Below are 14,129 nucleotides of genomic sequence, written 5' to 3'. Positions count from 1 at the left end.
GTCTGGCTGACCCTCTGATGTGCACTTAATTTGACCCACAGTAACTGCAAACAGCTGATTATCTATTCTCATTCTTATCTTATTTCTGATGGTCATTATATCCCATTTTCTACATTATCTTATATTAAGTAGAATACTTAGGCTTACTAAAGAAGTTAAGATTGAATGATAGATCTGTAGCTGAAGTAATTTATTTGCCTGTTACTGTAATTCTTAAAGAGGATTCCAGGAATGAAAAAACAGGGTAAAAGAGAGAAATTTTTATTTTAAAATATTATAGTCATTTACATTGTAATTTTGCATTTAAATAAAATTTCTGGAAATGGATGCTGTTTGAGGAAGTGGCCACTTCTAAGCTAACTCTGGAGCACACTGCTGCTTGGCCGTATCCACAGCAGTGAGCTGGGGATTTAGTAAAATTGCATGGGAAACACAGGTGACTAAAACATTGGATCTACAATATACATCATATTAACCAAAGCATGACCTAATCTGGACAGTTGGAAATGCAGGACTTGATGGTTATGTCTCTTTTACTTATAATTTAATAGATGGAACTGGATACCTGAAGTTCTGGATATTTTCAGGATAACTCTCAGCTGTAATTAATAGGAAATGCAGTAAGTCTGTACTAAGTCTCGTTTCTACTGAGCCTGCCACTGCAGCACCTCTTTCCAGGTGGTGACGGTAAGAACCAGCATCAGGATTTAGATGTGTTTGCTCCCCAGTTTACACGTCTTGAAGTGGGTCTAATGTGGATGCTTCATGTATAATTCTGTTGTAGCTCGTTGAGGCAGGTGGGGAACACCCAGGTTTTTGTGGAGCCTCTCAACTTAGGCCTGTTTATTCACATACATAAAAGGCTGATATATTTTATATTGATGTTACTGAAACAAGGCCTAGAACCCAGTGACAGGTTAAGTGCCAGCTGGGCTGGTCTCAGATTGTGAATAAAAACTTTAGAAGTGGCTGAAGTAGCAGGTAAGCAGGACTGCTATCCCTTCACAGCTATGGTCTTTGAACATCTTTTTGTTTAATATATAATGTACCTTTCAGCATGGAAACAAAGCATTCCCTGCTGCTTGTTGTACAACTGCTGCTAACAGGTGGCCACAAATTTACAGAAGTGTTTTTTGCAAAAGCTCTTGCCAAGTTATGGTTGAAAATCCAACCTTATTTTTTTTTTTTTTTAGTTTGGTGCATTGACTTTGATTTATCACTGAACAATGCTCACACATTATTACTACAATTGCAGACTTACTTCTGGATTACATCTTTTTGATTCAAATTATTAAAAACCTCCAAGTTTAACATGTGTAAATCACAGGACTCTATAAAAGATGCCAATATATTCAGGTAGTTGTGTAACTCAGAAAAGAAACAGCTAAGTTGTCTGTTAATGCAGCAGTGTTTTCTGTAGCACTGTGCTGACATCTTTAAATGCCTTCTTGCACAGAGGAAGTAATGTAATTCCAAATGATCTAGATGAGCATGTTATATTTTGAAGATAAAAGGCACACCTACGCAACCGTCTCATGTTGTTCTGTCACTTGTAAGAAATGATGGAAACTAAACCAAAAGCTGCCTTTCTGCCAAGCTGTCAGTGTTAAGCAGAGACTTGTTCCTTGTTCCTCCATTGTTTTATGAAAGTCACATACATGTAGCAAGCTAGACACCAAGCAGGCACTATAAGGGATAAGGAAAGAGGAAAAAGAAATATGAAAACACCAAAAATTAGGAACAGTTACTTATAGAACTTGACTCTGTCCTAGATTTATGCAGTTTTTTCAAATTAAGCACTGAGATACCTAATTTTAAGCATGTTACTAATTTCAAGAAAATACCATATATGACAGTTCATTTATAAAAGGTCAATAAATGCTTTAACATATTTTATAACACAGTCATTTGTCTCATGTTTTGATAAAGACTGCAACAGATTAATGGGCTGTTTATTGCCATGGTTTATTACCAGCTATGATGTCTTCTACTGATGTGCTTGTAATATTTCCAGTGTAGCCGACTCTGTTTTAAACATGCTAATAAAATACATTAATAATGTGCAATCTTTATAAGCCCCCTTAAAATGCAACTAGGATATAATCTTTATTGAAATAAGACCCAAACAGGTGCTCTCTCTTGTGTTTAATGGAGTGGATTTAATATGGAAAAAATGTGCTTCCAGCCAAAGAACAGGCCTTTGTGTGTGCCGATTCTGCAAATGACATTTGCCAGTTGTAATGAACTCAGACTATGAAATTCTAATAGCCACTGAAGGTTATCTATGGCGAATGACTAATACCTTCTAAATTAAGGTCTATAATTACACTCTAGTGATCATTGCATTAAATTACTGATTTCTTACATGTAAGACACTTACCAAACGTGTATCTTATTGTACCTCTGGGCTCACCTGTGATGTACAATAGGAAGGTGAAATACATGATCAGTTCCCACAGGCTGCTTCTAAAGCAGCCTTCCACCCACACAAGATCAACGCTGTAACGCATTATTTCTAGAGACTTACATTTTCATATCTTGTATAGGTAATGACATTAGGGTCCTTTACCTTATAAGTCTCAGTTAGAATTATAATATTAAATACCAAGAATTATTTTATTTTTTCCCACATGTATTTCACAATGAACACAGGAAAATCTGTGATCTTCTTAATAAAGCTCCAACTTAAAAAAAAAAAAAAAAAGCATGTGTGGGTTTTGTTGTGTGTTTGGGGAATTATTAAAGTGTTTTAAAAAGCTTTTATCAAAGCAGTGAACTCAACAGTTTGTCCACAGAATGGATAGAATAAGATAAATTTCAACATGTACAAAGATAATTATTCTCCCTTTATGCATATAGAAGGATAAAAAATGAGCCTCTACAGTTACATTTTTTCCTGGTTAAGTTAGCATCAATTTTGGTCTGAATGTGCTTCTGTGAGCTTCATTCTTAGTGAGACTGAACACTTCAGAGAGGCAGGTTTTGTGTGCCTTTATAGCCTTGGATACTACTGAGTTCAATTACAAATATGACTGTTAATTTGCACAAAGAAGAGAAGAGCAAGATCAGTGAAGTCTGAGCAAAGTTTGATCAATTGATGAAAGTGCTTTGTCAGTCTTGACATAAGAATAATTTAACATATTACATTTTAGCTTGAAAATTATGATATTTTCATTTTAATATTAAGGTCTGAGTAGGTTGGAGGAGAAAAATATACTCCCACACTTAAAACTAGCCTATAAAATACAGCCCCAGATTGTCTGACATCCACAGCTGTACAGGGCAAGTCCCAATTTTGGGCTGTGTTGTCAGGCCAGCCAGATGCAGCAGCAACTTCTCCCTGTGGCTGCTCAGGCTAGAAAGAAACCTTTGTTCAGGCAGCACCCACTGGCCAGACAGCTGTTCCCCGTATTCTGCAAAGAAAAGCTGCCCGGAGCTGAAACCTGGTTTTATATTAACCTAAATACTTTTCAATATTTGAGACTGTAGTAAATTGGTCTGTGACAGCTTTTATGTTGTTGAATTGCCCAGCATTTGTATGTGAGTGTGCCTGTGCACACACTTGTGCAAGCTCAGGTCTCTGCCTGCCAAAACCCACCCAGGAATCACACAGTGCAGTATCAGGTAAGAGAGGACAAAGACCCCCAAGAAATAATTCTTGCAGTGTTAACAGAAAGCAAAGAGGAATGTAAAACAAAATCCACTGGTAACAACAAAAGAAATGTCCTGTGAAATTGAAAATTGTACATGCTGACAACATGCCAAGTTTCTGCGTGCAATTGGGATTTGAAAGTCAGCACCTCCATGACAGCCTTGTGACTCCTGTTGCACTTGAGACATCTGTCAGTTAACAAGAGCGTATTCAGCTGGGATGGCTGGATTGCTCCATTCTGACCACTTCTCCACTGCGAAAATGACAGATGAATTGCAAGATGTCATGTTGTGCCACTAAAAAAAAAAGGCTGAGCAGAGCGTAAAAGCAGCAGATCACTTCTAGCACTGCCAGGAACATCTTTTTAAGGATGTCTGAAGTGGGTTATTAGCAAAGCACGTAATATCCTAGAGAAAAAGTCCTTCATGGATAGATGCCTACAACAATAATAATCTGGTCTCGATACTAGATCACATTTGTAGCAAGTATCAGGTGGAAGAAATCAACCCAGATTCCAGAGGAAGGACCGCTGGGCAGCTGTGTGAGTTCCCAGGCTGACTGGCAGCCCCTCTGCTGTTGCTGCTGCCTCTGGCACCTACACCCAGCTGTGCAGGAAGGGGGACCTGTCCACCATGGAGCTGTGCCAGAGCCCCTGCTTCCCAGGAGCACCCTGCCACCACAGCCTCTCCGGAGAGGTGACCTGCCACACAGCCTCCTGCCCCACAGCAGCTAATCGCATCGAGTGGGGTCTCACCTGCCAGGACAGAAAAACAGAGCAGTTGTGCCGCACCTCACTCAGTGCCTGGTTTAGCCAAGCTTCAACCAGTGCTGCTTGCACTCCTGCTTTTACACTGATAGCAGGCTGCCAGCCAGAAGTAACTGGAGAAAGTGCTTGGAGCGGGATGTGACATTGCTTCTGGCTTCATCCACACCTAAGAGTCCCACCTTTCTGACATTTAATGTTTTTCACTGTTGTATGGTCTCTTCCTGTATTTTTCGTACCTGGTTTGACTTGACAGCAGCTTCACTCATTTTGTGCTATCAGCACAAGCCCTAAGACACTGCTTTTATCTACCCCTGTTCCTGCCGCAGAAAGTGCTGCCTACGGAAAAAAGAGAGGTGCTGCAGAGGCTAAGTTTCTGTGACTCACTGCCTGTGAAGCAACCATCACCTCACAAATCATGTTTGCCTGAAAACAGCATGCTTGCCATTTTCAGTAACCTTACAGATTGCCGATATTTTTCATTTACTTTGTACATTTGAGAGAAGTTTGTGTCTAGTCGCCTTTGCTACCGGTTTTCCCAGCTGATGCGCCAGTATTTGCATTGACAGAGCTGTGTGGGTCAAGACCCAGTGCAGATAGGCTACAACAGCATAAACCCACGTCTTTTTTGCACTTGTGTATATGGTGCAAATAAACAGCCTTCAGCCACGAGCACCTGGTGTTTTTAAGAGAGCAGAATCAATGCCAAGTAGTAAAACAGTTGCTCAAGTAGAACATTTCCCAGTTGTGACAAATTTGTGCTTTGGAATTTTTTTTTTGCATTTCCTACCTTTTTAGAATTATATAGAAACAGTTGTGTTTGGCATCTGCACATGTGAGTCCATCTACATTTGGAATTTAAAATCTATTGCAATCTGCTTGGCATGAGTTTCCCTGTAAGATTTCAGCATATACTTACTGCTCTCCACAGTCGTTCTTAATTTCTTTCTCTGTGGCCACACTAATTAAAGCCTTAGCTCATCTTCCTTTTAAGGTCCAAACTCTTTTCACTCTGTAAAAGAGGAAAATATTAATCAAATGTCAAAGGTCTTCAAGCTGTTGTATTTGTATTGCAGCCTGCAATTATTATGCCAGACTCTCTCTGACCAGCAGCCTGGGGTGGATGCCTTTCTCACTCGGTAAACAAATCTTTTCCACAGAGCTTAAATATGTAATTGCATGGCAGAGGCTGTTTCTTTCTGCAAAAGCACTTATGAACACATCTTGCATTAAGCTTTGCGATTTCAATGCAATCATGGGCTGATATTTTTCTGGTTTACACACTGCTTTTTCCTTCCAGGGTTCTAATTGTGAAGATGAGATTTGGCTGTGCTGTTGTGAACTTCCAATTCTTCAAGTGCATGAATGATCTGAACAGTAAAATGAATGCACAGGGACAACACGACAATGAGGCTACTCATCAGCTTTATTTTTTTTGTTTAAGGTTTTTTAGTTTAATTTTCAGTGGCCCTCACTTTGGAGTCAGTGTGAGTTGAAAATAACTGATTACATGATTATTTGGGAAAAAAGTCCCCTTTCTACTTAACTGTGTTTGGTTTTGGACCAGGGAAGTGAGGTGCATGGGGTTCAGTGTTCTTTTGGGCTAATTAAATTATCATTTAATTTCTTGAGAAAGGATGCCCACTGCCTTTCCTTCTGAAGAAACCCAAAATCTAAATTTATCTTGGATTTTTTATTTATAGTTTTAAAATTATGTAGCTTAAAAAAAAAGGCATTTAGAAAATGAGACAGAGCGGCAGGTTGTTCTTGCCAACATTATAAACAAACTGAGGCAATGCCCCTTGTGCTGGAAACCGACAGGCAGACCTGCAAGGATGAAATCATATTTTAACACTGAATTTGGAAAGCAGCAAATCCTCTCAAGAAAATCCGTCTGCGTTAACAGATGGAAGTAATTTTCTCTCTTGTTAGATATGCTAGAGCAGGCAGATACTTGATTTACATCTGCCATCTCCTAGTGACATAAAATATATGGTTTGGTGACACAGTCTCAATGAAGAAACTGAAGTTCAGGGAACAATTAATCACTTTCTTGCTCATAATTTAATACAAAGATATTTAGAGTACTTAGGCATCCAAAGGTGAAGACAGCACCATGCTTGATTTAAAAAGGGTCTAAGAGGGGAACTTTGTTCTCACATGCTTGTCAGTGCCGAGAGCAGCCAGAGGCTATCGACAACCTGTTGCACAGCCCTGTGTTGTGAAGGCGTAAATGAACAGAGTACCACAATGTACCCGCTCAGCCTCAATTCACCACAAATAGTGGAATGCGAGTAAAATCAGAGAGCTGGGTGGAGTTCTAGGGTCCAGTTTTCCTCTAAAGGAGTGTAATGCTAAAACCTGCCTTGGAGAGAGCATATGGCCTTTCTTCTGCTTCTGGTAATTAGGAGAGGAGGGATCCCGACTGCACGGTCAGAAAGAGCTCGTTGCTGAAAGGGGCTCAGTGGTCCCAGTTCCCATCCATTTCACTGGAAGCTGTGCATATATCCATATGTAACAGCTGTAACAGCTCCGAGATGCAAGATTTAAGGGAACAGGCGACCACCAGACCAGAGAAAACTGACTGGACCTTTAGGATGCTTCACCTTGGCAATTCTTTGCCCACTTTTTCCGTAAAACAGAGAGAACATTATAATCTAAGTCTTGTCGTAGCTATGTCTATCTCTAGTAAGATGTATTTCTGACAGATTGGCCCAGCACCATAAGCGTAATTAAAATGCTGGACTCTTTACAGCTGCCATGATGTCCTTTTTAATGCCAGGCTTCAGCAGTTCTGCAGCTGTATCCAAGCTGAACACTGTTGCCATGTGAATGGATACAGAAGTGAACCTCGTAAGTCACTGTGGCAGTTCTCCTCCCACGTGATTGCCCAAAATCCAACGGAAAACCAAGCATTTGGTGTATAAGCAGCCAGCTGACTTTGCCAGTTGGACTAACCCTCAGTTTTGCTGCAGCACTTCAATAAAAGCCAATTATACCAAACTCCATTGACGTCTATATCAGTGATAGCCTACAGACATTTATAGTCCATCAATGAATAGGCTAAGCTAAGCTAAATTGTTCTGCTAAACTTTTTAGTATATAATTAACCCTGAATTATCAACAACAGGCAGCTATGGTAATGGTTATGAAAGAAACAACAACCGGTTGCACAGTTATTAACACGAGAGCACTGAACAAGGCAGACAAACAGCATGTGCCATGGAATTAATAGAAGGGGCAACGATGGCAAGTGCAACCTCCCACAGGGTGGTACAGTTCCAGGGGCTGAGATCGCTGCTGAAAGACACTTGCTTTGGCAAGAGCAGCAGGAACTCAGCAGTATGTGGATGGAAGTCAAAAGCGGATGGTAATAAGGAGTGTTAAAAATAAATCTAGCCCAATTAGGTTAAAAAAAAAAAAAAAAAGAAGAAAGAAGATGTGAACCTGACAGCTCAGCAACTGGCAAGTGTTTAGTTCAAGCAGTTGTCCTGGGGACAAGAAATTATACCGGAGCACTGGGAAGCAGACAGATGAAGTCACCTGCTGTGCACCCTGTGCTCCCTCACTGGACCATATCAGTGCCCATTTTCTGGAGCTGTGAACTCACCAGTTTTAGAAGGGAGGGTCTCTTTAAAAAGTCTTCCCTTGAAACACCCTAAAATATTAGCTAATTCTTAAAAATCTTAGTTACTGTGTTTGTATAGGAACGTTCACGTACATGTGTGAATTCCGGGCCAATTAAAAGATTGTGAGCTGACAGGCTTGGGACCAAGGCAGGCAGATACACCATGCATGGAGCAGTGTGGGCTCCCCTTGGTGTCCCTGTCTCACCATTTCCACAGACGATTTGTCAGCAGTGAGGAGCTCCACGTCCCTCCTTGTCCTCTCTGCTGAGAATGTAAATGAGGAAGGCAAATAAGAGCAACCTCTTACGAGGGAAGAGACATGTCCTGCTGTGTACTGCACAGCAATTAAGCAACTTGTTTCACTTCCCAGCATGACTGAGATGACAGGATGAAACAACAACAGTATTAGTTACATTAAGAAAAAAAAAAGCAAAGGAGAAACATGAAGCAAAAACCAGGGTAAAACGAAGAAGTGGATCCAAACCAAAACTAAGGCCCTTACTGCAAGCAGAACCAGTCTGACCACTGAAATACAGAGGCGACAGAAAAGAGCCACTGGAACCCCAAATCAGGAAACTTGTCTTCCCTCCCTGCTTCTTGACTTTGTTTTGAACCAGTTGTATTAAGAAAACAGCTTCCTCTGTTCTTACTGGAGAACATGGGGCACTTACCCATGTACTCCCTGGACTTTATTAAAATCTACGTGTCTTTTCTTCCTTCTCCAAGTTTCTGTTTAATATATTTTATCAGGTGAGTGCAGTTTTCCTGAGTGACAAAATGTTCCTATATAGCAGCTCCCCTGCCCTGCAGGACAGTCCCTTTGCCTTGCTGAGGAAAGCTGCCTCAAGAATCCTAGCCAGCCTTAGCTGTTCAGTTTCTGTCTGTGTTCTATGCGAATTATTAAAAAGTCTGCTCTGACAACTGGACAGCAAATAATTTAATCTCAAGCTAGTGCCCTTTCTGTTATTGTTACATACCATATCTTAATGTCCTAGAAAAATGGGCTGGAAGGATGGGCTGTATGCTACTATATAATGATAGTGACAAGAGACATCTATCATAGAATCATAGAATAATTTCAGTTGGAAGAGGCCATCAGGATCATCGCGTCCAACCATAACCTAACTTAACTCTAGCACTAAGCCATGTCCCTAAGAACCTCATCTAAACGCCTTTTGAACACCTCCAGGGATGGCAACTCCACCACTTCCCTGGGCAGCCTGTTCCAATGATGCATGAAAGAAATTATATACATTATTCTGGGGGTGGAGGATTTGTCTGTCTGTTCTGGGTGCACACCCTGGCCTGGGGGAGTGATAGGCAAAGCAGGGCCTGTCTCCCCTCTGCTGTAGTGCAATTCTTTTGGGAACTGTGTTGAAGGAACTGGACATCCTCTTAACAACAGAAGATGCTTCTGGATTTTGGGCAGATGTTTACTTGCTTTCTAGTTCTTCCTGCCGCCAAGTCCTCCCTGAGAAGCCATGGGAGCCCAAGAGCAGGAGCTTGAGATGCGCTTCTTTCATCTGTGCTCCTCCTTCTCTGACAGCGGATGCAGTGAGCTATGCTACTGTCTGCAGCACAGCGCAGAGAGAACAAACAGCTTTTGGGGCATGGGAAGCTAGTTTTGCATAAACATGACGATGGGCTCTGTGCTCCAGTGCCTGAGCTGCTGTTTTTCCTTGAATTTAATAGATGTCTTCAGATAACTGGCAAGAGAAGATTTACTTCACCTAATGTGCAGTGGAGTATTAGAAAGGCTGCATTCATTTAACTGCTTAATATAGACGTGAAGACCAGAAAATCCCAAATTTGGATTTGTCACAGAAGAAAATTCTGAAATCAATGTCACTTTAATGCAACAGGCTTTAATTCACAGGATTTTACTGGAATCCAGCCCAAGCTACAGGAAAGCTTCTGTTGGTGGAACACAGAATATTTCTGGTTGTGGTTTTGACCACTGCTGACCAGTTTGCCCAGTACCATCAGTTTGGAATTAGCCTATATGGGGAAAACCATGCATCAGCCAGGTTTAGTTCTCATAAGCGGGGAATCACACACAGAACAAAAAGGGGCCCCAAGAATTATCATAGTGCATCTTGCCCCAATGTTTTCTTGGTCCCTATTTATTTTAAATAGTCTTAAAAAATCTCCAATAACACAGTTTTTTGATAGCTTTCTTGGGTCATCTCTCCCTGCTTGTAACCATCTCTATGACTAGAAGGTATTTCCTAATAATCTAACCTAACTGTCTCATGCTGCAATTAAGCCTATTATTTTTGCCCAAGTCATATAGATAATTCTCTTCTTCTTTGCAAAATATGCTTCTTACAAAAAACCCAATTTCTGTGGCCCCTCTGGTCTTCTGTTGTTCACACTGAACATTCCTTGATCTCTAACATGACCTGTGAGGACAGGCTCTTCCAAACTTCTAATCATTCTTGATTCTCTCTGCTTGGTTTCCCTCCAGCTACTTCACATTTCCCTTGCAGAGTCAAAAATGTGCTCAACACTGGACACACTGCTCTAGCTGAGGCCTTACCTAGTGCTGAATGGAGCTGAAGGATTGCTTCACGCATTTTAGAAGTTATAGTTCTGTGTAAACATCCCCATATTGACATTTAACATTTTCACAACAGCCAGGTCCTGTTGACTCATGTTCAAGTTGTGATTCACTCCCTGCAGAGCTGCTGCGAGACCTTGGATCCCACTCTTCCCCCAGCAATCTGCAGGTCAAGCCCTTGTTCATAAGTCAGTGTTGAAGGCTGACACATTGCTCATTTCTCCTCCTCCCTTTTCGTTTTTAGAAATATTGGCAGACTGAAGCCAGTTCTTGTTTTTCTTGCCTGGAGTTCTCAGTACGTACCCTTTCCTTCCTCTGCCGAAGGCACACACATTGTCTGTCTTCACTAACAAGCTGCTTCTCCCCTCCACAGCAAGGGTTTTCCTGGGTTTGTTTTTATTCACATCCAGTTAGCTCAAGCGAAAACAACTTATCTGCATAAGATGTGCTCATTCTCCCATCTGGTTTCATTTGCACAGCAAACACACTGTCACAATCTTCCCAGCACTCCAGTCTCTCGGAACCCTGAGAACATCCACCCTGCCAAAGGTTTGGCTGCTGGGGCTCAGGGTTTGAGGTGACCTGAGGTCTCAGGCCAGGGTGCTGTGGGGGTCTCCAGGCTGGTGGAGCAGCTGGGCGGTACCTCGGGGTAGCCCTCAGCCCAGGGCATTGCCTGTGGGTCAGGGCACAGGTGCAGATCCGGGGGAAGGCAGAGCTCTCATGAGAACTCAAGCCCCATGTGGAAAAAACAAGCAGCAGGAAGTCCTCTCCCCTCAAATATTAAAGCATGCCAAAACCCCAAATGCAATCACATAAATAATCCCCTCAAAACACCCTTTCAGGAAGTCTTATACACAGTAAGCAAAAAATGGTATAAACCTCTCTTTTACCTTTGCAAGTTAAATTCAGTACAGTGCTATCAAAGGACTGTCAAGCAATATTAAAACATCAATGTTTTCTAGTGTATTTGCAGTTCTGCACTTTTTATAATAAAATGGTCTAATAAGCTATACATTTACATTTCTTAAGTTACCCTGTCTGGCTCCCTTAACAAAATGACTGCAATACAATACCTATAGCCGTGTAAATCTGTAAAATTGTAGAGCTACAAATATTAATCAAAAGCTTTCATAACAGAAATTAATAAATGGAAGTCCAGAAATTTAATAAGGAATGAAGTTTCACAAGCTGTTAAAAGACCAGCAAAAACAGTTTTAATAATATTTTATAGGGCGTCTAAAGTAAGTTCAATACTTTCAATGACATTGCGAAACAAAAATCACTTAACTGACTGTAGGGTTGAGCCATGCTTCAGTTCAAGGTCAGTATTACAGTACTCTTGTCTTGTTTGCTGAGGTGACAATCTTGAACCTCAGCTGGTAGTGCAAACACCTCTGGAAAGCACAGGACCTAAAAAGAAAGGGGTAGCAAAGGAAGTACTAACACCCAATGGAGATGACTCTGGGAAAAACCTGAAGATACGATCACAACTGAGACAATTTCAGAGGAAAAAATTGCCAAGGCTATATAAGCAAGCATGGAGAATAATGTGGAATATGTCTTTCAATACTCATCACTATGTTCTCATCAATGATACTGTGGAATAACTGAGATCATTGTAATAATTGCCTCTCCATTATACAGATTTTCTCTCCATTTGCTTCTTGCTGTCATATACAGTTGCTGACAGGGTGCTGATAAACACTTTCTTGAATGGTTGCAGCATTTCTACCCTTTGACTAGCCTGACTCATGAGTGGGACCACTAAGATGCTACCATGATACAAATAAGTAATTAAAAAACAATGAAACAATAACAGCAACTTGTAGCGATCCTTTCCTTAGTGCAATAGAGATATTATTGGTTTACTTTGTACACAAAATCAGAACTCAGTTGCATTCTTCTTTTGGTTTGGATTAGCTCACATGATGGTAATCTCTGTCATTAACATACGGTAAATTCTTCCTTCAAACACTGACAGTTTAACATATGTTTCGTTTGTGCAATACGTTTAGCTTTCTTCAAGGATATGAAACAGCCAAAAGCTTTCCTGACAAATAACAAATAGCCTGTAACACCACAGAGGTGAACCTTTCATAGAGACTTCACCACAATGGTCCGGCATAGAGGAGAGAAAACCCAACGGCAGGATCCGTAGAAGCTGTGCCACTGCTGCACCCATTTCCCATGCTGTGCTTCACCAAAACTGTCCCTTGAGAGCTGGATAATGACTGCTGAAAATGCTAGAGATCAGGTGTCCTGCTGCCATCTCAGCCTTCAGGCAGGAGCAGTTGAAACAAGTGAGAAAGGGAAAAAAAGGCCAACTACACACAGTTGGATAAATCAAAGGAACTGAAACTGAACTTTATTATCTTTTTAAAAAGTGTTCTACAATAATGGCTCAGAATACTACCACAACATACAGGGACAAGGCAGTGCTCTGGGCTATGACTGTAGATTACTCTAGTATATATATTTGTAAGAGCTTAAGAAAGGTTGAAGCTTGGCAGTTCAACATTTCTTAAGCACATATTTAATAATTTTAACATTTTCTAGATCTCTCATATTATAGCAGGATTTATCAAATGCAATGTAGTCACAGAAGTCTTGCATAAATACAAATATCAATACTTGAATATTGTATATGCTATAAATTCTTCTTGACCTTTAAAAAAATCTCCAGATCATTATGTGACCTGAGAGTCTTTCATTTTCTTTCTCTTTAAGAGTTTTTAAATATATATATTTATATATATTTGCTATCATACATCAAAGTATATACGAATCCCATCATTTCTGTTATATTTTCTGCAGACATGGTCTGAAACAAAATCACCAACAACTAAATCAAAAGCTTCCTGGTTAACATAGGAAAGCCGAAGAGGATCTTTCCTCTTTTCTTTTTTTTTTTTTTCTGTTTCAGTAGCAGTATTTTTTTTAAACTTGTAAGGATTCTTCATTAACTAGAGGTCCATAGATCATTTAAAGCAGTCTTTATAAGCAAATATACACACTTTGACATGCTTTTGTGAGGCAGTATCAAAATCCAATAGTATTTCTTACAGAACCACATGACATTCTGCGATGCAGATATACATTTCTAAAAAGCCACAGTTCTTTTTCTACATCTGCTCTCATCAAATCCCCAGGATTCATTCATAAAACTGCTGCTGTTCCAAATGCTGAGGCTATTATCCTCGCTGTGGATTAAGATGTACACCCAATCTGGTGACATCAGCGTGTGAAAGATTGATAAGTAGGAAAATACCCTCCCCAAATCCACAGATAGTCTTTTCTATCTCTAAATCCGCATGTTTCATGTCACTCAACAGTGCAATGCAACGAAGATATGTCTCTGTGCAGGCTAAGGGTCTTCTTCCATCAAAGGAATCTCTAGGGAAAAAAAAGAAACAGCACTGATTGCTGATTGTAACTTCCCTTTACACTTTTGCAGAGCATATTAGCAATTCTGCAAAACCAGAAATTGATGGTGCAGAAATCTGAACAAGACATATGGTGTCTCCA

At 40.5% G+C, this 14,129-nt stretch overlaps 1 protein-coding gene across 2 annotated transcripts in view; it reads right to left on the bottom strand.

Annotated features, from left to right (window-relative positions):
• Window positions 1-13,817: 13,817 nt before the first annotated feature.
• SUSD4 (sushi domain containing 4) overlaps window positions 13,818-14,129 on the bottom strand; it is a 76,814-nt gene continuing 76,502 nt past the window's right edge. For both annotated transcript variants that reach the window (XM_065834690.2, XM_071805955.1), the window contains exon 9: window positions 13,818-13,997. In XM_065834690.2, coding sequence (XP_065690762.1) covers window positions 13,969-13,997 — 29 coding nt within the window. In that variant the 3' untranslated portion in view covers window positions 13,818-13,968. The remainder of the gene's footprint in view (window positions 13,998-14,129) is intronic.

This window comes from Patagioenas fasciata, chromosome 3 (genome assembly GCF_037038585.1).
Source record: "Patagioenas fasciata isolate bPatFas1 chromosome 3, bPatFas1.hap1, whole genome shotgun sequence".
Taxonomy (NCBI): Eukaryota; Metazoa; Chordata; class Aves; order Columbiformes; family Columbidae; genus Patagioenas; species Patagioenas fasciata.
Note: the sequence above shows the minus strand (reverse complement) of the source record. Positions and strands in the feature narration are given on the sequence as shown.